General features: G+C 45.4%; 1 protein-coding gene across 1 annotated transcript in view; it reads left to right on the top strand.

Annotated features, from left to right (window-relative positions):
* The first annotated feature begins 543 nt into the window (after positions 1-543).
* LOC111632804 (connective tissue growth factor-like) overlaps positions 544-27,884 on the top strand; it is a 33,568-nt gene continuing 6,227 nt past the window's right edge. The window contains exons 1-4 of the mRNA XM_023377331.1: positions 544-740; positions 10,562-10,772; positions 17,015-17,242; positions 18,738-18,925. Coding sequence (XP_023233099.1) covers positions 651-740; positions 10,562-10,772; positions 17,015-17,242; positions 18,738-18,925 — 717 coding nt within the window. The 5' untranslated portion in view covers positions 544-650. The remainder of the gene's footprint in view (positions 741-10,561; positions 10,773-17,014; positions 17,243-18,737; positions 18,926-27,884) is intronic.

Genomic DNA, 27,884 nt, shown 5'->3' on the forward strand with positions numbered 1-27,884 from the left:
TTTCTCCCACGGTTTCCGACGCGCAGTAATGCCGCGTCCGTTTCCGTCGTCCATCGGAATTCGCATCCCACCGGAATCCTCGGTCCCTTCCTTCTACATCTCGTTCCCGTCTCCCTCTTCCGGCCACCCGCGCATTTTACTCCCGACGGAAGAATCCGGAAGTACCGAGCCGCGACCGTTCGCACCGCCTTTCCCCTTCGAAAACAAAAATAAATTTGTGTTTCCGTCTAATTCCGTTTTTTTATCCGTCGGAGTCGGACCGCTTCCCGGCGTTTGTCCGGAGATTAAGAAGCGACTTTACCCATTTAAAGCGCGTCTAGGAGAGAACTATAACGGGAAATTCATCCCGGGAAAAATCACGGGCGACTTTTTTTTTCCGGAAAATTGTCCGCATGGCCGGGAGGAGGAAAACCCACCCCGGACCGAAGCGAGGCCCGCGGAGAGGGAGTATCCGGAGGGAGAGAACGGCGCCGGCGCCGTGGTCGGCAGGTGGCGCTGTTTCGTAGGTAGATACGGCGTCCACCCGGCCGAGGCGCAGTTTTCTCCCGCCGCGCGTTCCGGTGGCGTCCAAGATCGCCAGCGCCGCTTCCGGTTATGCGGCAGAGGTTCCCGCCCCGAGCGTCGACCGGTCGCCGCCTGCCACGGGCGCCATGAAGAGGACCGCACGAGCCGCCGCCTTCTACCTGCTGCTGGTCGTCGGGCCGCTCTCCGCCCAGTCGACGCCCGCCGCCCGGCCGGGGGTGAGTCGCCTTTTCTCTCCTCTTTTCCCGCCGCCGGGGCCCCCTCCCGGACCCTTTCGCTTCCGCCGGCGTCCGTCCTCCAGCCCCTAAATACCCCGGGCCCGGTCGGCACCGCTCTCCGCCGCCGCCCTTTCGTTTGTCGGATTATCGATCGGCGCGGGGCGCTTCCCTTCGGAAACTCGGCGCGGGTCTCCGCCGGCCGCGACGGAAGGGAAGCGCGGAGCGCCAACGGAACGGTCCGGAAGAGGGGACCGGCGCGCCGGAGGGTAAAACGCGGGTGGAAACGACGGAATAGGAAAGGAAACACGCGGAGATTTTTGCCCATTTAAGAATGGCGAAAAATTAAAAGAAAGAATCGGTAGATGGACGGCGTTTGCCGGGCGTATTTCGGACGAAAAACGTAACCGAAAAGCGGCGGCGCGGATCCGTTTCCGGTTTCACGTCGGAAGTTCCGGCCAGATTCCGGTCCGTTTTAAGTTAGGGGTTGGTGGGTGGGAGGGCGCGCGCAAAGTTTTTCTGCGCGCGTTGTCTCCCACCCGGGCCCGCGCCCGGCGCCGTGGAAGGCGTTTCGAACGTAAGAAGAAGCGTAAGCGGACGGTTGTCGGAAAATTCCGTCCGAGGTCGAACGAGTACTCGGCGTCGATCCACGGATTCCGGGAATCGTCGGTTGGCACGCGCCAGACAGATTCGATCGGACGCGCTCTCCCGTTAATTGTGTACCGAGACGCGCGCTTTGACCTTCGGTTGTTGCGGCTTCTTCGGGGACCGAGCCGAGAAAAGGGGCGAACGCCGACTCTCGTCTTCTCCCTCCGCCCGCGAAATTTAAAGAAATTCCGGGTGGTTAGCGCGTTCTTCGTCTATCTCGGGCAGGGCCCAATTTTTCCCTCTTTTTCCCTGGAAGGAGACGAAATGGCCCTCGATTTAACGGATTCCGCTATTAATTTTGGCCGCGGCTCCTTTTCTCCCACCGTCGGGAGTCCTTCTCGTTAATCGTAATTGCGAGAATCCGTATTGACCCCGCGGATCACCCGTTCCCTTTTCCGGTCCGCGGCCGGCAAACTTTATCCGCATCCACCTAATAACGGGGTAAACGGGATCGGGTCGGGTCTATTTCCGGAGTAGGACCTCCTTTCCTCCTCCAAACGGCGTCAACTTCCCGTTTTACCAGAAACGAATCCATTCTTTTCCGCGCGGAAAATTTTCCAACTGGCCGGGGGAAGCGCGCCTTACTTTTTCCCGACCGGAGGCAAAAATTGCCGCCCCTAAATAGAAGCCCGCCACACGGTTGCGCGGGCGAGAATTTCGGCGGGTTAAAACTCTTCCGGTTAGTCACTTACCGACGTGGAACGAGGAAGGGTTTTCTCCTCCCTTCCGAAAGACAAACGGGCGGAAGAGGCAATTATCGATAACGTATTATTCAAGAGCGGGCATTTCCGGCCGCCGTAATTAATAAAAGGCGCGTAAAATACGCGGCGGAGGAGGGAGGCGGCCTCTCTCGGCCTCTTTACACCGCGGTTAATTACTTTTTAATTAATTCGACGAATATTATCGATCGGTTTCCCGCGTCTATCTCCTTCCTCTCCTTCCCTCCCTCCCCCCTTTTCCTTTTCGTCTATTTTTCGTTACGGTTCCCCACCGAAAATATTTAAAAATTTCGGCCACACCCACCCGCCGCATTATTTCTATTATAATTACGTGGCGGTAAAGGGGAGGACGATTGGCCGGATGGGTGTCGAGTGTAGTTTCCATCTAAATAAATAAATACCGGAAATCTTTGCTAAAGAGGAAGCCGTGCCCAGATCCGAACTGCCCCCTTCCCGCAGTAAAAAGTTTAGCGGAAGTACGGGTTCCGGAAGTGGTCCGGGAAAACCGCGGGCGGGATTTTCCAGGGCCCGAGCCTTAATGTAAGCCAGGAGAGCCACCTCCTTTCGGCTAAGCCCGTTGGCCCGGCGCTTAGGAGAAAGGAGGGGCCGGGGCGCTCTTTTCGCTCCCATCCGGGCCCGGAAGGGTAACGGGTCTCCTCCCCGTTACAATTATCGGTTCGTCTCCTCTCTGCGGCCGGGTTTTCTTCTCCCTCGGGTCGCCCGTGTCGTGGCCGAGCATCTCCGTCTCCCATAATAGCTAGAAATCCGAAGGAAAGCGAATTCCGACGATTATATCGCTAGCGATATTTCTCTTCCGTTTTACCTTCGCCCGCCTCCGTCCGGACGAGCTTAAAAACGTTGGGCCGCCGTTGCCGTTTCTTTCTTTTCTTTTATTTGCGGTGGTCGAGATAAAAATCCGAATATTCGAATAAACTGCGTTGTAATTCGCGACGAAATCGATTTTTGTAGCTAATACGGCCAACTCCCGAAGAAAAAATTGCCATTAGCGCTCGTACAAAATTCTAATTTTGTCGTTCGGTGGTAATTTTTGCAATTTAATTTGTGACGGCCGATCGACGTCGTCCCTCCACCTCTACCGGCCCCCGCCAAAGTCGAAGGACGGGCCACGCCTTTCCTTTTTCGATTTATCGTTCGGAGGGGAATTATAAAGATGTGTCTAGTTGGCATCCCTACCGCATTTCTTCCAAAACTCTCGTCCGTCCACTTTTCCGACCAAAGTCGCCACCCGCGCCAACCCGTCTCGGGCAATTTTACGTAACTGCATCGACCATGCAGTTACGGTAGTCCGGTGGAAGAGGGGACGGAATGTTCGGAATGGTTCTTTGTTTAAAACTCTTTCTTCCGTGCGGGCACCGAGACTGACTCTTTTAGCCGGCCCGTTGCGGATTGGCTCGTTGTCGCGCTTCTATTGTTAATTAATTTCGTTATACAGTAATTCGCCCGAACGAAAACGGTAATCGACGAGGAGGATGTCCTCCGTATCCAAATTTCCAGTTATTCTTAGTTTGACACTACCCGCCAACGGTTTACTATAAGCGTGACAACGCCCGCGGACCGGAGACTTTTCCATAGGTTAAGGTGACGACGTAATCGCCCGTCCCTTTATTCTCCGCGCTAAATGCTGGCCGTATCCATGTTATCCGTCGAGGCGCCGGTTGGGCGATTTTAGCGAAAAAGACTATCCGGCTATTTATTAATTTACAATTATTGATTATTATAAACGCGTCTACGCCCAGCGGAATAGAAATTCCCTTTCGTAACCCATTTTCGTTTTATTTTTTAAATTCGGTTTTTACTTTTACCCACTCCGTTACGCGTAACGGAGGGAAAGTACGGCCATCGGCCAAAAAAATCGTCCCCGACACTTTTACATTTTTGGACTCGGGGATCTCGAAACGTCGAGAAATGCGAAAAGATGGGGGGGTATTTCCGTATATATGGATGTTTGCGTGTGTGGGGGGAGTTACAATTTTGTTCTCTGTTCGAAGCTTAGGGGATAGGTGGGGTATAGGGGAGGTGGGGAGGTAGAGGGACGTCGCGTGTCGTATCTCGAGTAGGGTCGGGTTAATGACGATTTTTCTCNACAATTTTTTGTTTATAACGTAGTTTATACGGATTATTTTCAAAAAAATATACGTATTTTGGAAATGTCGAGTCGAATTAGTCTAGAATCGATTAATTTTATGAAAGAAAACCTTTCAAACAGCCGTAGTCCGTAAACTATGATTCCTACAAAATTGATTCATAAAGAACGGAACGTGTCTACAGTCTTATAGGGGGATCTACTGTAAATCGGCAATTAGTAATAAAATGTCTGCTGTACAGCCTGTAGACGCTATTATCATTCTGGCAAACTGGGCTAGTGTAAACCGTAAGCAAGAATTAGCATCGTGGAGCAGTCTGTGATAAAGAAAAAGTTAAAAATTAATTCTACAAAACTAAAGGCTTTAAAAATTTCCGTAAGGAAGGAAGACGGTTCTAGAAAATAAAAATTAGAATGCGGTGGAGCTACGCATACAGCGAATGCGTGGACAGCTTTAAAAGTTTAAGCACGAGGTTCTTATTTAATAATACTTTACACTTCGGAGTAGCTAGTATAAGAACGCTGGCCACCAGTGGACTAGTATGAGAAATTGTAGGCGATGTTTCTAGGTACAATACGACGTCTCATACTCGTAAACCTTTCTTATACGAGTTATTCAAACATAAGCGTCGCTTGTAAGCTTATTTTGAAGATTCGAAAGCCAATTTTAATGTATTGGATCGATGGGGTAAGGCCAGGCAACACGCGGGCGATCTGCCAAGAGAAAAGTGTCCGTATTAAGGTATTACAAATGTGAATAAAACCCGTTGGCAGGGACGAACCCGCGACGGACTACCGACGTTGGATGATTTATCCACTCGATCACCGGTGGGCCGAATTTTAATGGCGTCTACAAAACTAATATATCGATGAAATTTTGAACTCTTTCCATCCGTCATAAAGATATTTAACTCTATATTCATATCTGCGATATATTGCGCCACACCAGTGTGGGCAGCTAATAATAGATGTGATGAGAAAGTGCTTTACCATTGATCTTTCACAGCGAAACAGAAAATGTATCTTTAAGACTACTTTTTTTTAATGGTATTAAAAACTATCGAAAAAAATTGTGGAAGATAAGCGAATTGGTTAGATTGTTTTGAAAGGGAATTTGCCAATTGTCGGGTAAAGTAGCGCGAGCGCAGTGATAAATACAGGAAATTGGGGTTCGATTTTTTAACAGTAATTGAATAACTGTAATATCTGGCGTTATAATAATCCTATTACGTAAATTGCAGCGTACGATAAGAGATAAAAATGCAGTTTATGAGTCGAAGCGATGGCCTCTAAATCCGTACCTCTTTTCGATGCGATTAAGCAATCATTTATTCCGGAATACCATTTGTATAATGAAGGAAATAAAGCATAAAAGCGTATAATTCGATAAAATAATGATATCTCGAGAAGTTGTAATGGTTTGTCTTTTTTATTCGGTTGTAACTACGTTTACGCAACTGTAATTACACGTGTTATAGATTGTTTTTTTACTTCAAGGACGGAGGAATTCGGTGAATTTATTTAAATGATCTAGCTGATGTCTACTTTCTCTCTCATCCCCATCCCAATTAGTTTTGAAATGTCGCGATTCTATGTAATAATGGTAACAAAAGCTTTATCCGGGTCCTTTACAACTACAAGAGTTCAAAATTTATTTATTTATTTTTACTGGAGGGAAAATAGGTATATGTATATATTCTCTCTCTTATGTTCTTATATATATTCTCTCTATTATATAGGCCTATAGCCTATATATAATAGTAATTAGCTTAAAACGTCACGATACTATTTTCTGGGAAAAAGTAGGAAGGGCGGCACCGGGAATCGATGAATCGTCACGAAATTTTGAACAAGTAAGAGAACAGAGTAGTGAACGAAATCTCCTAGAATATAAATTTGTTACGCGCTAAAGCTAACGGCTACTCGATTAATTTATACAATGTAACCAGCAATTATTTACTGCGACGTAGTCACAGTGCCGGGCTACAATTTTTAATCATCTTTAATTTAGAAAATCCCGTGACTTCCGGGCTAGCGCGGAAGTTCGTATACAGATTATCGGGTTCCTAAGCTTTCCATACTGGTCTCGATTTTCAGCCGGGTTCTCGAGATAAACAAAAGATAGACGGACGATAGTGGGAATGTATGTAGGAATAGTGATTGAAATAGAGAAGTAGAAATGACAATAATCCAGCGTTCGTAACCGTCTCGATAGAATAATAACGTTCTCGCCTTCGCAACGTCTTTTTGTCCTTTGTTCCTTTCGCGCCGTCACCAACTGTCGTCTTTCTCACTTCTCCCCTTACTTGTCCTTCTCTCCCGTTCTCCTCGTCTCCCCCGCAACCCCTCGTAAAATTTATTGTCTTAACGGTTTAGGAATGTTACTCGTCTAAACCCCACACGTATAGGTCGACAATTGCCACCCAATTAATAAGTTTATTTCGATGCAATACAGCGTTCCCTCGCTATCCGAAAGTAGGGTGTTGTCGCGAAACCTGCCATAAGCTTACACGGCTTAAACGAAGAATCAATTACTATTAATTTATATGGGCACATTTTTCATCGTTGAAAGACTTAAAATTAACTTAGTAATTGGGCTGCAATTTGAAAAAAATTGTAGACCTATAAATTTCCAACATCGTCCGTTCGTCTATCTTTCCTTAATCTCGAGAACGGAATTAAACGGATGAAATCCGAGACCAGATATGAAGAGCTTAGGGCGGGAAGCCCCAGCTAACCATATACGAAGTCACGTTATTTCAATTCAAAAACTTTCTTTACAGCGGAGTTAAATCGATGACCGGCACGACTACAGCGTCACCGGGAAAATTATGACGTACTGTACGGCTCGAGACACTACTAAAATCGAGAGCGTATATTTTAAATTAAATAAATTAAAAATATGATTAGAAATTGCAGCCCGGTATTGTGACAACGTTACAACGATTTTGTCGATTTTTTACACTAAATAAGACATAAAACTTAAAATAATATTGACGTATACGAAAGCTCGAATAATACCATAAATACGAAGTAAAAATGCAAGAACGGCGTAGTTAACGATACCACACCAGAAGTAGAGTACTTTCTTCGATAAATAATCTTTAAACTACGAAACTCCCCTCTTCTCAAAAACCAATGAAAAATGCACGGGACTACCTTTAAATTCCACTCCGACAATTCTCCCATCACCATCGTCCTTTTTTCCGTTTCGGCTTATCGAAAAGACCACCCGATTTCACTGGGAGTAAAGATGAAATCCACTAACTAAAGACCGATCCTCTCCGGCGGTAGATTTTCTATTTTCTCACGTTATTTCTGCTAACGGATACAAAATAAATCGACATAGTATGGCGCGAATGCCGACGGACACGGTTCGAAACTAGGGCGACTCGATGCCAAGTGTAGTTGCCGGGAAAGGAGGTGGGAGAGCCTCTGGCCGTTGGCTGCTCGGAGTGCAAAATATCTCTAAAACGGTTGGCTGCCAAACAAACTCTAAGGTTTATTTTTGCCGTTTGCTTCTCTTTCGTAGGAGCGAAAATCCTCTCGGCATTTCTTTCCATTAACGAAAACAGATACTAATTCCGGTCGAAACGTTTTTCACCAGTGAGAAGCGGGTTTTATATTTCTACGTTCTTCTGCCCGTATAAAACGTTTCTTTTAATGCTTCGTTGCCGTATCTTCTCCGTGGTTTCTTATACGCAAAAAAGAATTTATATTAAATGTTCTGGACCGTCGTGTTATTTAACTTTGTCGCCCGTATTGCGCAAATCTGCACCTTATAGGGAAACCGAGGGACGCTTTCGGCTTCTATTCGTAATACCGACGGTTGACTTTGTGATTATTACAGTATTAGGGTAAACTTGCCTAATTCGTACCACTTAAGGAAAAACCATCATATTATCGAAATTAATAAACACAAATTATTTTTTATTTTAAGTAACTTTTATTTGGGAAATATTTTATCACTACCATAATCAAATTTAACATAAATCTTATAAACTTCTGAGAAATAAACAATTTAAAAAAAACACTAAAAAAGTACGATTTAGGAACATTCGTCTTAAATCGTACTGATATATTCTTAAATCGTACTTTGAGATCCTATCGTTTGTTTGCAGTCTTAAGAATAAAAATCTTAATCAATAATATATTAATACGTGTGTATATTAACTCTTAACAAATTCGGCGGATGGTCTTCGCCAATTTTTGGCTGTCATCGCAGTTGTAATCCGTTGTTTTTTTATTGGTTCCTGCGCAAAGTTCATGTACCCATATCTCACATTGTGTGCATTTGATCATACTTTCTTTTACGTCTTCTTGGCATAATTTACAGTACCAACTGTTATTTTCATCTTGTTTTTTTTTTATTCTCCTTTTGTGATATTTTAGTAGTTTTACATTTGTTTGCACCAAGATTCTTTGATACGTTTTTCTTCTTGAATTCTTCTATTTTATTCTCGAGCTCTTTTTTATAAGGATTTTCTGTAAGAACAAGAGCACCTGTACTTTTTTTTTATTTTTTGTTTTGAATTTCCAGGAATAGCATGTATTGGAGATATCATTTCAAGTGTCGCTCGAACTGTCTCTGTATTAGAAATGTTTGCTTTGATACCTAAAGAACATTCCTTCGCTTTCTCTTCTAGACATTGATCTTACTGTTTTTCCGAAGGGTGAGTTGTTGGTACCACAGGAAGTTGTGGGTACTCAACTTCTTCAGTCTGTTCTCAGTAGTCTGATTGGATTGTGCCACACACGTTAAAGTATCTGTTTGTTCTCGCTGCCTTTCAGTTACCAGATTCTGGGAGACTTCCGCCGATTCACTTAGATTAGCATCTTCGTCAAGAACAACATATTCCTCATCTCCGATCTTAAATTGATTGCCAGGCCACAATTCGCAAGATTCGGATCCACGCATGCCTGTGTCCATACAAACGGCTGGAGGATACGCTTTATTAAGGAACTAGGATGATTTGCATCCACGATGCGCAAGCGGCACTAAAATCAGTTTTAGTGATTTGAAAAATGACCTATCTAGTCTATTCTTTGATGCGTATTCAGTCCTTGTAACTGTGGTCTAAATGTCAATTTCGGTACATTATATACACTACAAACTTCGTTCAATTATAAGGTCCCGTCATTATATTTTTTAATCGCTTCTTTCATATTTTCTTTACTCCAAGAATTATATTTTCTTTTTGACACGTTGTTCTAAAATTAAATACGATTAAGTTTTAATTTGTTTTGAACTTTTGCGGTTATTTTTCAAATCAGAAACTTAGAAAAAAAATAAGTTTACGAATCGGTAATAGCTTATTGTGACATCCATCTAAAATGGTTTTCCTAAATCGTACCGGTACGTTTTAAGAACACGCCTCGAGTACGAAATAGGGGCGAGAGTCGAACAAACTTTACATTAGTCGCCAAAAAATTTGACAACAGATACGCGTGTTTCATCACTTCGGATGAAATCACAAAAATACGCACTAATACATCACAGACAGTTAAAAAAAAACTTACACACGATCCAATTTGAAGAAATTTCTTACGAAATGTGCAAAAATATTACAGAAAAAGTTGAAAAAAAACTTTCCTTTTCAATATTTTTGTCGGGAGCAGAGTAACAGCGTGTTGTCTGTCAGATGGTAATATGACCGATTGTTATTTACTTTTTTGCTACTAGAGACACTAATAACTATTACCAGAGTCGAGATATAAGCCAAGTACGAATTAGACGCAAGTACGAATTAGGCAAGTTTCCCCTATTATGTTTTGTCTGAGCTACGGACCGGGGCTTTTTTGTCGCCGGCCATCCCGTATTTTTAACCGTGGAAAATTTTGGATTATCTTTATTACAAAGACGGTAGGTTTAAACCGACCGTTTACCGAGGTACGGACGGAAGGATAAACCGAATAAATGTTTAATATAAAGTTTTCTCTTTAGTCTATCGGATGTTGTAACAGAGAAAACAAGATAAAGAAGAAGAAACAAAGAAGATGTAGCCTATTTGTTAAGTTGAAAAGTAAAGAAATGTTTTGAAATTTAACGCGGTAGAAACTGTCGGCATCGCTAATTCGCAGTTCCTCTTTTCCACCGGAACTTTTATTACGAATAAAACATTAATTCCGAACCGTCGACCACTTCGTCCGGGTATCGAAGTCGATTAGAATTCCAGTGTTACTTCGTCGTCTTATTTACGTATTAAAATAATATTTTAAAAAAATGAATCGAGTCGACTCTTCCTTCGTAAATTTTACTGACAGTAAACTTCGGACGCCGCGGTGGTTTACGTCTACCGTTAACGAAAAATTCAAATTACCGGACCATGGCTAATTATTTATTTGTTTTTCAGTCGGAGGTAGAGAGGTGTTCCCCCTGTCGGTGTCCCGAAGAACCTCCCTCTTGTCCCAGGGGCGTGGCCGTGGTGACGGACGGATGCGGATGTTGTCCCATCTGCGGAAGACAACAGGGCGAAGCCTGCGACCGCGTCCAGCTGTGCGACTCCGGCCGACGGCTACGATGTCACTACCGACGTCCCCGAGATCCCACCGGCATCTGCCAAGGTGAGTCTCTCCCTTTCTCAATTTCTCTTCCTCGGACTCCGTTAACTTCCGCTTTAAAAGCCGTTCGTATCCGACTGGCGTCGCCTAAGTGTTCCCGCCCGCTTTTGTCGTCTTCGATAGAAAAAACTGCTGGAATCGTCGACATCTCGGTCGAACGAACTATTCGATAGATTATCGATAACGGGGCTGACTTACGGTTAAACGAAGCGTAATTCGAGAAACAATAACCGGAAGTGCCGACGTAAAATATACGCCCAACGAATCTTTCGCCGGCCAGTCGAGTCTAGAAACAAATTCGAGTCGGGGGTATTAAGTACTTCGTAAGTCGATTACGCCCGCACGATGGCACAGATTTTTCGCAGGAGTTAAGTCGATTAGACGATAACAACCGATACTACCCAAATGGTTCCGTTCCCCGAACACCGGGAGTTCGGCGATGGGTTGGCGCCTGGCCCGGAGGGGTTGGCCACGTAGAGTTTTCCGAGTCTTCTCCGCGTCTGTAACGCCCGAATAGGAGCCAGTTATCCTTAAAATAGCTACGAAGACATTATTTTCCCGATGTCACGTAAGGCCGGATCATCGGATACTCGCGCTCTATTGGAGTAATATAGCCGGAATGGCTGGCATTTCGTATAAACAACGGGGAATAGCTAGATAACTGCCAAGACAGTGGCGGAACTATAATGGCCCAAAGCGGTTCGATTCAACCGCGGGGTTAGCTAAAGCGTCCGGCAAAAGACCTACCATCCACCACAGAAACGACGGTTTTCGTCCGGTAAGTCTTCCCTTCGGTTGGTGGCCGAAGATTTTTTGGGGGATGCAGTCCCGTCCTTTGCCGCGGAGGGGAATGGACCGGCGTTAGAATTTCGAAGGGCGAACCGAAGGAAAGTGGCTCGACTTCCGTCCCGCCACGATGCGTCTTTTGGACAATACAGATATAGGCTACCTATTTATCCGAATGCCCGCCGAAGTTCCGATTCGTTACGAAACGGAACTTGGTCGAATAAATAGATGATCGAAGTCCGGCACGGGCGTCTCATTGGTTGCCGCCACTGCGACGTTCTTCCAACATCGTTAGTCTATTGGTTGCCGGATGGCGGCAAAAACGGACTCGGTGGCTACGTCAAATAGTACGCGCCCGGATGTATCCGACCGGGGCGAATGTCGCGTTTTAGCGGCGAGAGGTTTTCTCGAAAGAGATGCGGAAAATAAAACGATTTCTCCTTTATTTTTTACAATTTTAACGGGCAATTTGCCGATTAGTTTGTTTTTGCTTTAGATTTTCCCAACCGGCGAATTAAATTCTTCGATGGCAAATATTTATTGTGATCGCGCCGGCCGAAAGTTTTAGTCATATTTCTAATTTATTTCATTTAAAATACGGACATTCGATTTTAGTAGTTTTGCCCCCGCACAGTACTGTACGCCGTACTTTTCCCGTTAACGACCAAGTCGTGCCGTCCGTTTACGGAACAAAGTGATTTTCGTCGAAAACCAGAAATTTGTATATAGTTCGTATATAACTTAATCGGGGCCTCTGGCTCCTAAGCTCGAATCGAATCGAAATAACTCGACTTCCGGTGCAAACCGAAAGTCACGTAATTTCCATTCAAAAATTTTTCCTCGAATGGAGTAAGAATAATACACGGATGGACGGCACGACTCTATCGCTAACGGGAAAAGTACAGTAGGATGTACGGGGAAAAACGCTACTAAAAAATCGAGAAGGTTGAGACTAAAAATTGCGGCCCGACATCGCCACCGCGTCGCAATAATAACTGATAAATAACTGATGGTCACTTAACGAAACGTCGCCCTCCGAGTCGAACTTTTGGTATTAGAAAGGATTTGTCTCGGGCTCAAAGGTTCTTCGCCCCGTCGTTTCCTACCCATCCTTAATTTTCTTCGAAAGAAGATCGACGGAGGAGCTTCCGAGCCCGGTCCAATTATCCTTTCGATTAGCTCCTGCCAGCGCTAATAGCCAGGCGGATAGAGTGGCATTAAGAGAGGAGAGATTCTTTTAAGGATTAGCGGAAAGCCAGACGAAAATCTCTCCCGTGGCTTTGGTCCAATCCTCGGACAACTTTCCAAATAAAACCCGTACTCGCGTCGGCCGTCCGACGGCGGGGATTTGGCTATAAAAATGGCCAAGAATCGGGCAAAAGCGGCGAATAATCGCGCGAAATGTGAAGGAAGAGGCCGAAGGAGCGCTGAATATTTAATCGAGGAAAGAAGAAACTCCGTCGTAAATTCGAATTAACGGCCACCGCTTTGTAATAAAAATCTCTTGCCGCGCCGTGCTTCGGACGAAAACCTTTCGGTGCGGTTAACACGGGAAGAACAAAAGCTACTTTTTCTGAATATTTGATATTAGTTGCCAGTTCTTTTCTGATTTCTACAAATGCTTCGTTCTCTTTTCGGACGGAAACTTTGACTCGTCCGAAATTTTCCCCTTCTCGAAAGTCGAACCGAAAGAATTTCCTCCTCTCCATTCCTTTATCAGCTCCGTCTTTCGCCGACGTCGTCTTCCGTATATTTAGGGTTACTGTTTTATTACGCCAACGAAGGGTGACTCGGTCGACTTATCCGCTGGAAACAAACGAGTTACATTGGGAAATTTTTTACCTAAATTACGCGCGGTGCGAAGGTGGCAAATAAATAACGTTGGCGCGATTTTTGGCAAGAGTTTTAATCGGAAATTTCGGCGGTTGGTGCGGGTGGGACCGAGAAGGGGACGGCCGATAAAAAATAAGACAACTTTTATATTCCCGGAGGAACGGAAAGCGTTTCCCCGTTTTCCAGGATGGAAAACCCGGGAATAGGGCGACGGTGGAAGACGGTAACGGTTTAACCTAATAACGGAGCAATAAAAGGCGGAGAGGAGGACCGGAAAAAAGAATCGGCCCGAATTAGGCCATTACGATAAATACAATTACCGGTTATTTAGAGCGGGTTAATTATTTTATCCGCCACGGAAGTGGGACTAATTGCCCAAGCATTTGCGGGAAAAACCTGGCTTTTCTCATTACGTTAACCGACCAAACGAAGAAAATGCTCTTACCGCGGACAACGCCGGTGGGGTTTTGACCTGGCTCGAAAGTTCCCAGTCGTTTTCCAATTTCTTCTTCCGGGCGTCCTGGCCGAAGTTCCGCTGGGGTTTGCGACAATTTCCTTTCGATATTTTTAATTTCGGATATTTGAATGTAAATCGGTGGTAATTAGATATCGATTCGACGTCGGGAAGGGAATAGGGGAGGACCGGGCCAGAAGACGGCGTAAGTTTAAAGGAATAAATGGAGCGAGAAACACGGAGGACTTAAACTGGCGCCGTCACCGGATCTTTTCGAACTTACCTTCGTTCTATTAATTATTCCTTAATCGTATTACAATTAACGAAAAATTAACGTTACTTACCGTCCAAAGTCCGAGAATAACGTTACTTATTTCTCGTATTATATTACTAGACGATAAATAAGCGACCTTACGTTAACGTCGGACGTCGCCCGCCTCGGGCTTTACTCGGCCTTTACTTTACTATAATACGCGGGTAAAGCGGACGGTGACCCGGCCAAAGTTCCCTACGCCGGGTAATTTTCTTCTTCGGCCGCAATTTTTAAAAAATTGTAAACCTATAAATTCCCGCCGTCGTCCGTCCGCCCGTCTTTCCTTAATCTCGAGAACGGAGTTAGATAGACGAAAGAGAAGACGAGACGAGAAAATCTTAGAGTCGGTAGACCCGATTAACTATATAAGAACTTCCGACGTCGCATCATTTCGTTTCAAAAATTTTCCTCCTTAAAAGTGTTAGATAGACCACCGGCGCAACTGTATTTCTAAAGGAAAAGTACTACGTACGGGGCAAACCGCTACTAACTTCGGGTGGAGAGCTTCTATTTTAAATTAAATAAATGAAAGACACGATTAAAAATCGCAGCCCGGCGCTGCAATTTTAATATAAATAATAGCCGGCCGCTGGCTGGTGTCCGCTTTTCGTATTTCGAATCGACGATTATTTATTTCGGCGTCGATGCGCCGCGCTCTCCATTTTACTAGCGTCTCGTCCCCGTATTGCGCGCCGTACAGTACTTTTCCCTTAACCAGCGAACGTCGTCTATCTAACTCCTTTCGGGAGAAAATTTTCGAATCGAAACGACGCGACTTCCGGTCTAAACTGAAAGTTAGTATATAGTGAATCGGAGTCTCGGCTCCCGAGTTTTCCGTACCCGGTCTCGTCCGTTTCCAGATTAAGAAAGGTCAGACAGGTTGACGGACGGATGGACGCTGGTGAAAATTTGTAGCTCCGCGGTTTCGAAATCGCGTCCCAAAGAAGAGGCGGTAAATACGCGGACGACGACGACGTTGGCCTTTCCTCGGTTAAAATAGAAATTTCGTATTTCTCCGGAAGATCGGGCATTTTCCTTCCAATGCAAATAATGTATTATTTACCTTCGGATATTGGAATGCGGGTCGCTCTTCAAATATTTACCGGAAAAATACTTTTAAGCCAATTAGTCGCCGGACGAAGAAAATAACCATCGGCCCGCGTTGGGCGGAAGTAGACTCCCGTCGGACGCGGGTGCCCTCTTTTTCCGGTAGCCTCGTTCCTTCCGCCTCCGGCAGAAATGGCGGCAACGGGATGGCCGAATTGCCACAAAAAGTGTACCGAAGAGTTCCAAATATCTCTGGCCCGACAACCCAAACAAACTGGTCGTTTACGGTCCATCTTCGGCAAATTTTCGTTGCCTTTACTTTTCCCCGTGGCCGGACGAATATCGATGGCGGCCCCTCTCTTAATCCTTTTTGCGATAATTTCCACGTTGACGACGGTTTAGATTTTCGTATGAGCCTATCGATCGATAGGTTTATACGAAAAATACGAAAATTTGCCCAAGATGGACCGTAAACGGCGAGTTTGATTCGATTATCGGGCCGCAATTTTCCTATTTCGGTCCGTACCATCCAGCCGTCGCCCGTCCGTCCTCGGTTAATCCGGCATCGCACTTACGGGAAAACACCATCGAAAACGTAAACCGAAGGCGGAAACCAGAAGAATGTTTCGTCCGTCGCCGGTAAAATTTCTGGAAAATCAACCGGAGAGACGAGGGGTGGAAAATTTTTTCCGGTCACGTAAAACGTAGGCGTCGATCAATCGGATCCTCGGGAGTGACGACGCGTTTACAACGTCACCCGGGTGGCCGCCGCGCCGCCCGAGGCCGAAAACGAGAAACCGCGCGAGCTGCCCGGCTGCCATTTTGACACCTCCGCCGCCGGTAACGCCCACCGACCCTCTAGACGGAGAAGAAGTTTGCTATTTTTTTTTTATTCCGTTTTTCTTTTCTTTCGCGATTTTACGGGCGAAACGCGAAATTCGCGCCGAACGGAAATTTGCCGTTACGGCGTGATTCCGGCTTTAGACGGAATATGGAAGGTTTAGGGGCTCCGACTAACCGTACAGTACGTCAACTTCCCGGTTTAAATTCAAAGACGATTAAAAGTTGCACCCCGGCAACTCGATCGCTGCACAATAATAGGCCTATTAAGTAACTTTTTACGCCGCCAAAGGAAATAAAATTAAAACGAAAGTACGGTATTCGGGCGATGGGTTTACTCGGATATTTTTTCGTTTTTAAGAGACTTCTCGCTAAATATATACGAGATCTTCTCAAATGCCCGCGCCTGGCTACCGACGTCGAAAGAAAAGATTTAAAATAAGTGCCGGTCGATTAATTATCGCTACTCGTCGGGTCCGGGCTTTAACGCGTATTTTCCCATCCGACAACGTTGGACGGTCGAGGGTTTTTCGCCCGCCCGTAATTTTCTTTTGGTAATAATTTAATGGACCGCCGTCGAAACCCGGCCGCGCCTAACGCGGCGCTATCGATTTCGTCCGTTTCCCCCCCACCCACCCAGAACTTAATTTGTAAAATCGTCCGGCGTCCGTCCGTCACGCTTTACCCGGCCGGAGTTTATCGGCGCGAAAATTCTCTCGACGTTTCGCGGGAAAAGGGCGTAAAACGAAAAATATAAAACCATTCTCTGGCGGTTTTGGGTTTATAAACGTATTGAATATTACGATCACGTAAAAGGATAATAAGGAAATGCCGGGGATTATTTTGGCGCTATTCGGTCCGATCTCGTTGTTAAATCGAGTAGAGTCGGCGCTGGCCGGGAAGTCTGCGGGAATTTCCGCGAATTATGGAGTGGAAAGGAGGAATGTTAAAAGGCTTTTTTTCCGTCGACAGTGGAACAAGGTCGAAGCTGTTTGGTGGCGGGACGAGTCTATCCAGACGGAGAGACGTTCAAGTTGGACTGCAGAACCCAGTGCACCTGCCAGAACGGAACGTACGGCTGCGTGTCGCTGTGCCCTCACGAGAACATCCGTCCATCCGGAAACTGCCGGAATCCTCAGCTCGTGCCTCTACGTAGTGCCTGCTGTCGCGAGTGGCTCTGCGAAACGTCCGTTTGGGAACGTAAGTCCATTTTTAATGGTCGCCGATGTAAAAGTAGGGTCGACGGCGGAAGTTTATGGGGAGAGAAAACGCCCGGCGACGTTTGCCAATTAAATGCGACGAAGATAAGGATTTTGCCGTTGGTTCTTCTAAAAGTCGTAACCGGATAATTTGTTTATAGAAGGAGAATTAAATTCGTAAATCGGTTTATCTACTTTAAAATTTAAAGCGGAAAGACGATTCTTTTTTCTCTTCTTGGTCCCGGGGTATTCCCGCCGTTTTAAAAGTCAATAGCCTCTTCTATGAATCTTTCATTCTTTATTCGAAAGTCGCCGATCTTACTTTTATAAAATGGAAATAAATTTATTGGTAAAACAAATTTATTCCTAAGTCGCGTCTAATACACACCGAGCGTCTATCTATATACACGCGTACACCGATTGTCTTACCAAGGCCGCCGCTATTTTATTTATTTATTTATTTATTCCGTTTGATTTTTCCCAGCTCTTTTTTTTTTCGAAAACGCCACTCGTTAGCTTTCCCTTCTCCTTTCTTCCAGCCAATAAATATTAACTGAAATTCTTAATAAATCGAATAATTTACCGGAGTAAGTCCGTCTTCCGTTACCCCCGCCTTTCTTTTCTCGACAGAATTAAGGCCACGAATCTTTTATATATTATCGATTTATTCGCAAAAATTAGAAATCGCCTCCTAGCTTTAGTTCCCCTACGGCCTTTTTCCCCCTTCTCGTTACCGTCACGCGCAACCTAGGCAATTAAAATAGGCTTTTACCTTCACAGAATATATAAACATTTTTTTTCTTTTCGGATATCTAAGGCCCGCGAAAAATTGCTCCGGTCCGTTACTTAGCCAAAACGCGGCGTAATACAATAATAAGCGCGGAAGCCGTGGTAGGGGATGCGGCGTATACGCTCGGTCCGGCGCGTGGAATCGTACTTAGGAACCCCGGAGTAACGTAAGGAGGTGGACAGTTTACGGTATTAAAGGCGAAATAAGGTAATTTCGGGTTCACAGAGTCGCTCGATGCAGAAATTTCGAGAAAAATACGAGACGACGACAAATATTATTAGCCCGTGTATAGCTATTTAGACGGAATCGAGTGTATCGAATATTAATTACATTACCGCGTTTACATTAAATGCGTAAAAACGGTTTAGCTACAGCCGCGGCTCGTCCTCTAATTGTCGAGAGTGGAACTTCCGGTGGCGGTCGACGATGGGTTTGTTCCGTTTCTTCGCTAAATCTGAAAAAGGTTTACGCTTCTAAACAAACGCCGGCTTGGTTTTTATTTCCGAAAGATAAATGTATTTCGCTTACGCTGGGTGGGCACCCCCTCTCCGCTCCTCCGAACCGTTTTATTTTCGTTAGGATCGGTCTAGACGTTAGGGACGGAAAATCCAACGTTTTCCCTTCTCCGCCACGCGGATCGTTGTAAATTATCGGCGCGCACCGAAGGCGGGTGGACCATCGTCTGATTTTGACCTCTCGTCCACAGATAAAGAACCGGACTGCGAGAGATATTCTTCGGAGTGGTCGCCGTGTTCGGTCAGTTGCGGGGCGGGATGGTCCTCCAGAGTGACCAATCACAACGCCGAATGCCGGATGAGAAAGGAAAGTAGAGTCTGCCAAATAAGACCCTGCCAGAAGACGACGGGGCCACCGGCCGTAGGACACCACACGAGGGTGAGGTTGGGTACTCTTTTCTTTTTCGTTCCTTTTCCTCTAAGCCTCCCGCAAATTCCCTTCCTTTTCCGTAATTATTAATATTTAAAGAGACGACCGGTATTTTTACCCAGGTAGAAAACGCGACGGAGGAACACCCGCTGTCGTTTGGGAAGAAACGCGATTAGGGACATAAGAGGATTTCCGGCACTCGATACATTAATCCTTCGGAGGGCGACGGACGGGAGGCGTCCGGCCACGTATCCGCAAACACCGGCGCTTTTCCAAAAGTTTTCGTTTACGTAAATGGGGAAAAACGCCCCATTTACTCGGAATGCGATTTGTTTTTGATATTTTGTTTTTTTTCGGCGCGCGCTAAGCGGCCCCGTTTTAATCGTACCGGTGGCGAGAAACCGGGTTCGACGCGTCAGTAAATACCCGTACCGCGTAACGTCCGTAGTAAGAAACTTACGTAAACGGGACGGTCGGTTTCGTTAGTCCGAGACGTTTGGTCGATGGTCGACGTGGATTCCGGACGACCGCCGGATCCACGTCGTCCATCCTCGTAATCGGAAGATAATAGGACGAGTGGGCCGACGCCAACTCCTCCGGAACGTCTATTCCACCTGGGATTGCGGTCGGCGATATAAAAATTCCGACGTTACTTGCCGATTAAGAGACGTTTTCCGAAAGTAGAATACGACGGCCCCGCCCATTGCACCGTTTAAGTCGGAATCCGATGATTCCATGGCGCGGAATTGGCCAAAGTTTAAAAATTCCGTTGGCGGATAACGCTTAACGCTAAAGGCCACGTAACCTAATACTCTGTAATACCTTTATACACCGGGAACGCCGCCGCGTAAAGCCAAGTTTTGGTTCTGTTTAAGTTGGCTCTTTCGGTTCCGAAACGATTTCGAGTACTTTCGGACCACCATACGTCGGTGACCACGGACGTATTTAAGCAAACCGCGTGAAATTTCGAGTGCGACCGGAGACAAAATACGAGACGAGTAGAAGTTTCCGTCGACCCGTAAGAGTAAAGTTATTTTCTTTTACCACCGGCGCGTTCGGTAAGAAGCGAGTTTACTTTTTAGGCATATTTTCTTCTCGGCGCAGCCGTTTTCCCATCTCGAGCGAACCGCGCTAACGGCCTCATCTTAACCCGCGTCGCCGTCCATTGTGCCGGAATTACGGCCGTCTACCGACGTTTGGCCGGTCGAACCACCCGCCAGAATTTACTATCGAATCCGAATTGGAACTCGAGTCCCCGGAGCGATAGATTAACCAAAAGCCGAGCCGCAGAAATTTTTGGGTACGTGCCTACCGGGAGGACGGTCCCGGCCTAGCTGTCGGGCGGGTTAAGAAAACTCCAAAACCCCACTCGGCCGGCTCCTTAACCCAGATGGCGTTCGATAGTATTGTTCCGCTTCCGGCCTTTGTCCGATATGGCCACCCATCGCGTCCCTGGCTATAGCCCACGCTACCGCCGTTCGTAGGTACCGAAGGATGGTTCGGACGAATGACGCGGCGTAGCTAAGGGGTGTAGCCCGTTCTACGGGCAAACCGGCAATTCGCGACCGTAGTAATTAACCGGGCTGGCTAGGGTGAAGGTGGGTGGGAACGGGACGGGACCCGAGCAGTTTTTCGTTCTTGGGAAAGTTGCGGCTATCTTTGGTCCACGTCGTATTGGTTGGCAGTCTATATAGTCTCTACACCAACGGTTCCCAACCTTTTTCGGGTGGCGACCCCCTTTTTATAAAAGCCGAGTGACCCGCGACCCCGATACAATTGAAAAAGGTATTTTTAATAAGGTAATTAAAAAACAATGAAATTAGTTTTTTAGTATAATTTTATTTTAAATTATGTTTAATAATTAATTTAATGAGATGGTTGAAATTGCATGTATTATTAACCAGCCTCAAAATTCGCGGGTGAGATTTTGTTAACGCCAACCTCATGTCATTCTCAACATTTAATTTATTCCTCTCAAAACTCTCAACACATGATTCAACCAACTGTGACAGAATAGCGTACCCAGATTACACTTGATTTAATTTTTTAAAAATATATGAAATTATTCAAACTTTTAAGACACCATTAAAAATAAATATTGCATTATAGTGAAAATTTTGCTTTAGTTTACCGCATAAGTTGGCGACCCCACAGAAAACCCGTCGCGACCCCCTTCTGGGTCGTGACCCGTAGGTTGGGAACCCGTGCTCTACACGGTAGGCCGTGCGCGGTTGGTAAAATCCAACACGGAAAGTTTTTGGGCAGAAATTTGAAAAAATTATACTCGTATAAATTCCCACCGTCGTCCGTCTGTCTTTCCTTAATCTACAGTACGGAGGTAGATAAATGAAAGACGAGACTAAGCGTGGAAACCTTAGAGACGAGAGGCCCGATTAATTACGTAGCAACATCCGTTTTTCGAGAAGATTCAAAATGTTTCCCCCGAAAAGCGTTACGTAGACGACCGGTGCGACTCTTGTTAGAGGAAAAGTATGATGTACGGAGGCGAGACGCTACTAATTTCGGGTGGAGAGTTTATATTTTAAACGAAATAAATTAAAAATCGCAGCCCGGCAATAAATAATTGCCGATTTGGTTTGAAAATCATTTAGATGGTCGATTTGTTTTTGTAAATAAATTTTATTTTATTTAGTAAATGAATTAAAAATAGTATAATTTACAGATTTCGATGGCTTATTAATCGGTAAGTCCGTAAACGATACGACCTCGACCCGGAAAATCGTTAATACGAATTTTCCATAAAGCCAATTAACTAGGCCATCGTTCCTCCCGCCAGTCGATTGTATTTACGCGCCTTTAAACATCCGCCGGATACATTACCGTTACATTCGCGTACACGGTATTTAAACGCCAATTCTTTGTCCTTTTATTCGCTAAATAAGGGCGAGGAAATTTTAGTCGACCGCCGAAAAACTGATTTTCGTGAGATTCGGGCCAACGTAGCTACCGACCTTATTGCCCTTAACCACATTCGAAAAACAAGGTTTACGTAAGAAATTCGCGAGTTCCACAAATAATTTTACAGTAATAACTCGGTTTTCGTCGACTTCGGTTATGGTGGAAAAATTTGTCTCGGATTTCGAAGGCGCGCTCGCGCCACCTCGCCGCTAATTTTGCGAAAACAAAGGGCGACCACGCGTTTTCCAGCTTAGCGCGACGCCGTTTCTCGGTGCGCGCGCATTACCCCGGGCGCCTAGCCAAACAATTCCATCGCTTTCCTTTCCTTTTAGTCCTAGTACGGGACCAAAGAAAGTTTCCAAAGCCGGCAGCCCTTCGAATGCCACGTTAAATGCTCATTTATTCTTTACGTTAGACCTTTATATTCGTTTCTTATTGTTTTTATATTTATTTTCTATAAAATGTGTTTTTCGTATGTATTTGGGAGTGTCTACGACGAATTAATTGGATTTACATCGATTCGTACGGAAATAATTGCCCGGGTTTTCGTCGGTTTCGGATTATCGACGAAAACCCAGGTATGGCCGTACTTATTTTTATGTCGGAAACTTTCTGGATGCGCTGGAAATCTTATTTCGAAAGAACATGGGTACGGCTATAAATACGCATTATAAATGTTATTAAAAAATAAAATCTCCGAGTTTGTTTCTTTTCCGCAGCGCGCGCTACGCTTTTGGCGTAGGAAATAAACGATTTATACCTCGGAACCGTTCCGAAGACATTAACTTTACGTCGTAGTTTCCTATTTAGTAATAACTTACGACGGTAAGAGTAGAAATGCTCCCCGCGCGGCTGCCAGTCGGAATTGGTCCAAACCGTCCGAGTAAAACTCGTTGCCAATTATTACCCGTCCAGGCCGAGATAGAAAAATGCTTCGTTTTTCGCCGCTCTAAAGGGTCCGGGAACGAATTCCCAGGATTTTTCGGAGTGGTCCGTCCCGGACGCGTCGGATCCGGTCCCCGCCACCCCACCGCTCCGTCGAGAGTCCGGCCCGACCGGTAGCGGCCGGATAAAATGTCTGTTTTGGTGCCGGCGGGGAGAAAAGAATCAAAAATAAAAAAGAGGAAAAGATTCGATTGGCAAATTTGTCGAAAATAGTCTTCGCCCCGTCTTTAAGCCGAATTTAATTTTTTGCCTCATTTTGCCGCGAGCTAGAGGCTACGCGCCAGAACTTACATTTGGCTTTCGGCGGTCCGACGACGGAATAACCGTATTTACGGCCAGCGGCCGAGATTTTTCGAAGCTCGGACGAAACGGAAACGGGAAGGACGTTACTGGCCGCCGATACGCCACGCGTTAAGTAGAAATTGGCGACACTTCGGACAGTCCCCGCCTTGGCCAAAGCGCTTCCTCTTTTGTTCGCTCGACCGAGACGAAAATTTTTAATTTCCCGGTTACCGGCGAGAAACTCGCGCCGTTTTCTAGCGTATTTTAAGAAACGAAGGCGGTAGGAATTCCGTCGGTCAATACTTCCTTTTTACGTTTGGACAATTGGCGAAAGGATGAGAAAAAAATCGCGAAAGAAACGGTAAACAAACCCCCGATGGTTTTTGTTAATCCGAGATAATCCAATGATTTCTTTATTTATTTGTAATCCTAAATGCCTTCTACCCTTCACCCCCGTGGACGACATTTTGTCCGAGTATGGCGCGGAGAGAGAAAAATAAATCTGTCTGCCGGTGGCAATGGCGGCTTTTATCCACTAAGCGCGAAATGGAAGACGAAAAAGAGTCGGCGTTCTCTTTGCCAAAATCCTAGGTCCGAATATAAGGACGGCGCCATCACTTACATTTTGAAAGTCTTTCGGACCCCGACGCCCGGCCGATGTGGCGTAGATTCGAATTTATCGCCGTATATATGTTTGCGGCCACATTTTACCTCCGTTTTTCCGCGAAAATACCACCGGCGACGCATTTCTGCAAAAAATTGTCTCGCTTCTACGCCGGACCGTCGACTACTGTCTGGCAGATTGGCGCGTGACTTTATCGGTGGCGTTTCGTTATAGCCAATACGTATTTTACCGACGAATTTTACTCGGTTAACGTAGTTTTTCTTCTATTCTTCGGTTTACGAAAACAAAGGACAGAGAAAATGACCAGCGTGGCAGATAAATTATCACCGGTCTCCGGAACCGTGGCCGGGCGGTTTCCATTCGGTTCCTCTCTTTCGGACGCTTCGTCGTAACTTTTCCGTGGCGGTGAAAATCCGTCGGTGGAATTTCGTGCCCGGCGCCGCTCGGGATGGATAATTTTCGCCCGCTAACGCCGCCGTTAATAACCGGATAAACGGCCCATCCGTTTTCGCCACCGCCCGATAAAGACTCGGAAAATTTTACCAAACCGCAACGGCCGGACCGGTTCTGTCCGCCGTTATTGACCGGGATTTTAACCCTTTCTTTTTCCGCCACTCGGGTTGAGACCGGCCTTTGGATTCCCGCCGCTTTGGCCTAAATGGATTTATTCTTAAAATAAAAGAAACAGAAACCGGAAATGGCGAAAGAAGACCGGCTTTCATTTTCCCGCGGTGATTTTATCACGCCCGGACTTTATTTTCCACGTAGTTCCCCTTCCCGAGTGGAAACATTAGCGGCAATTTTACGGCCGCCGGTAAGGATAAAAATCAAATACGAAAGAAAGCGGCCGACGCGATTTTAAAATACGTGGACGGAGACAGAAAAGGTTAGGAAGATGGCCGGGTGGCCGGGTGGGTGGACCAAGGCCACCACACTAATAATAGACGTGAAAGAAAACGTTACGCGATAATATTTAATAAGTAACCCAGCCAATTAATAACGGTAATAAACGGAAAACCTTACTCTTTTAATTATTTTAAGATTAACGATTAATATCCTATTAAAAAAGTAATTATATTGAAGCCGCGGGGACGGTGGCACCCTGGAATTTTTATTCTAACACCGGCTTGGTTATTTCTTTCGGTTCTACCAGAAGCCCCGGCGAAAAATGCGGGCGGAGAAATACGCGTAGATAAAGGCGACGGCGTACGCGCAGTTTCGAATACCAAAGATATAATTGTGGATAAACATTGGTCTCCCGTTTAGGCCACCGTTAAAATATTTCGCATTCCTACGCGGCAATTTACGCCGTCATTTTATAATTAATTAATAATTCGTGGCCGCGCGAAAGTGGACCGTCTACGACGGGGGCTTTAACGCTCTCCGGGGTAAACGTTTGCCGAGAAAAATTCGGGAAATAAAAGCCAATAGGTTTTATCCACGAACTTTATTCGGAAAGAAAAAATAATAATATTGTAAACGAAATAAATACCGCCGAATAAATAGTTATCGAATGTCTGCATCCTCTCGAATTCCCCATTAGTTCCGGGATGCCACGATTCTACGGCTCTTTTACTATTTGTACCGGGATTCGAAAGTTTTCTTTTAGTTACGTACAGTACAATACATAGACGGAGAAGGAAAATAGGCTGATTTTTTAAATGACGTTAAAATCTAAATATTTTAAATTCGTTTAATTTACAATACGTAAAGCTTTTTATGGCGGTAGTAAGTAGTTTTAAAGACGGAAAAATATTATTTTAAATTAAATTACGCTCTTATATATGGATGTGTTTAAGAATTATTCCAATACCTAATACAGTATTATTTAATTCGCTATTCAAAAATTAAGGCCGTTAGAACTATCGTATTTATATACTTTAACCCAGGGCTTCTTAAACTATGGGTCGCGAGATTTTAATGCAAAATATTGAAAATAATTTGCGAGAGTCTGAAAATGGCACGCTTCGTGTCGTAGGTTTCGTCAGTCGCGCTTTGTGTCACTTCTGGTGCAGCGAGACGACGATTCGGCAACGCTGTAGCGCGAACCAGTGTAGTGTCGTCGCTTTTCGGTGTATTCTCTTGTCTCTGTTCTATCGTAACACAAGAGCGAACTGTGTTACGATAATAAATATTCGGCTTTTTTATTCGATATTCCACCATTATTGTTTTTGCAAATTTGTATATACAGTAACTTTATTTTTTGGGCGGGTCGCGAAAAAAAATCACAATCATAAATGGGATCGCGAATAAAAAAAGTTTAAGAAGCCCCGCTTTAACCGGACAAAATTGTTTAAAATAAGTCGAGTTTCGTTACTCTTAACAGCCAGAACCCGTTAAATATTCGCCGTCATCAGAATTTCGACGTTATTCTTACCGAATTAAATCTTTTACTCGTTATTTTCTGCCGGCTTTTTCCAAAGCCTGGCTCGACTGCCCAGTTCCGGCCCGTAGCGTCCAGCGCGCGGCCGAAGGATGGTCGAATCGACGTCACCTTGGCGCCCGTGGAAGTTCGGGTACGGCCGTTGGAATCGACGTCGTTTCGTTACGCGCCGGCGTCGGGCCGAGAACTTAAATCCGGCTGCGGGTTGATAAGCAGCGGCCGGGGAGGGAACTTTGCCTCGGTAATTAGTAAATATTCGAACGTCTTCCGGACAAATTTCACTACCGAGGTAGACTAAAAAACACGGGTCAAAAGACATTCGAACTGGGTGTAAATAGTGGCGAATATCGAATAAAAAAGCCGAATATTTACTCCCTTAAATTAGTTAGTAGTTTAATCGTGGCGGGGTGGCGGACTTAACGAAAATTTAAACCCGGCACCTCGTCACTCCTCCTTCGGACTATACGTCGTTCAATTCTTTCTTTCGCGTAACGGTTAATAAGGAGTCGCCTAAGGAGGAGCCTGGTTCGTATAGGCTATTTATTCCCAGAGACGAGAATAGCCGGCCTTTAGATGGAATGGCCGAAATAATGCGGGAGTGCGGGAGAAATAATGCCTTCCGGGAGGTCTTTTAAGGGAAACTGGCCCCTATTCGGGCGTTACAGTTAATCGAAGCCGTCTATTCTCGGCGGCAAATGGCGCGGTCCGGAGTCCGAACCACCCGTAGAAATTTTACTTTCCGATTCGAGTCGTGGTTTCGGACCGGTGGTGCCATCTGTCGACGAATATTGTATAATAAGCCATCCCACCGACCGAAACGTTCGATTCTTTTTACCGGAAATCCCCCCGGATACCGAAGCCGCGGACGAAGTCAAACGCCGGACCAACAAACGTTTTTCATTTTTTGGACGTAAATCGAGCGGACCACCGTAAAAAAAGATTAAAACCACGGGTTAAGAATACGACCGCATCCTCCAAGCTTCTCCTCCCGCTAATCGGCTCTTACTCTAATCTGCTAGAAAGTCTGGTACTGTACTATACGTATCTCTGGACGCCACGTTCCCCCCGGTCAACGTCCGCTTAATAGGCGCGTATCTATCCGAAAAAGCCATCACCTCTGCGAAAATAATCGACAAATTTGGTAATTGTTAAAATTTTACCGGTGGGCAAATATTTCCCGGCAAAAGGCCAATCCGGCGCCTTTATCGGCTGTGCATTAAATAAATTTAATATAGAGCTAGACAAAATTTTACCCCGGACAAACTATACTATTGCATCGGCAATTTACTACTCCTTCTCGTCCTTTCTGACTCCTTCCAACGTATTTATACGTACAAATATTTTAACGGTCTTCTTCCCACTCCTTATCCTTTTATCCACATTCCTACCTTTAACAGTAGATTAACTCGTATCCGTACTCCCTACCGCCGCCCCCGCGTAGCCATCCCATACTTTTTCTATCCGAGACAAATTGTTCCTTAACTTCTATAAATTCCAAGCCATTTGTAAGAGGATGCTCCGAGTAATTTTTCATTTCTTTTCTTTATTGTTTCGTTACTGCGGCGTTTTTTTCTCCTTTTACTTTTACCGCGTATTTTCAATTTATCGGGATTGTCGTAACGGGGGTGGCAACTATCGTCCGCCAGACGTGGCCAAATTCCCCGTAATAAAACGAAACAAATAGTTTATTTTTTTCCCGTTTTTCGTCCGCGCCACACGAAGGAAATTCGGTACGAAATGCGGCGATCGAGGGACCACGCTTTTCAGCCGCGCACTCTACGCTCGGAAATCGACCAAATATTTTTGGTAGCGTA

The sequence above is a fragment of the Centruroides sculpturatus genome, unplaced genomic scaffold (assembly GCF_000671375.1).
Source record: "Centruroides sculpturatus isolate CEXI.00-Female unplaced genomic scaffold, Cexi_2.0 scaffold777, whole genome shotgun sequence".
In the NCBI taxonomy this organism is placed as follows: Eukaryota; Metazoa; Arthropoda; class Arachnida; order Scorpiones; family Buthidae; genus Centruroides; species Centruroides sculpturatus.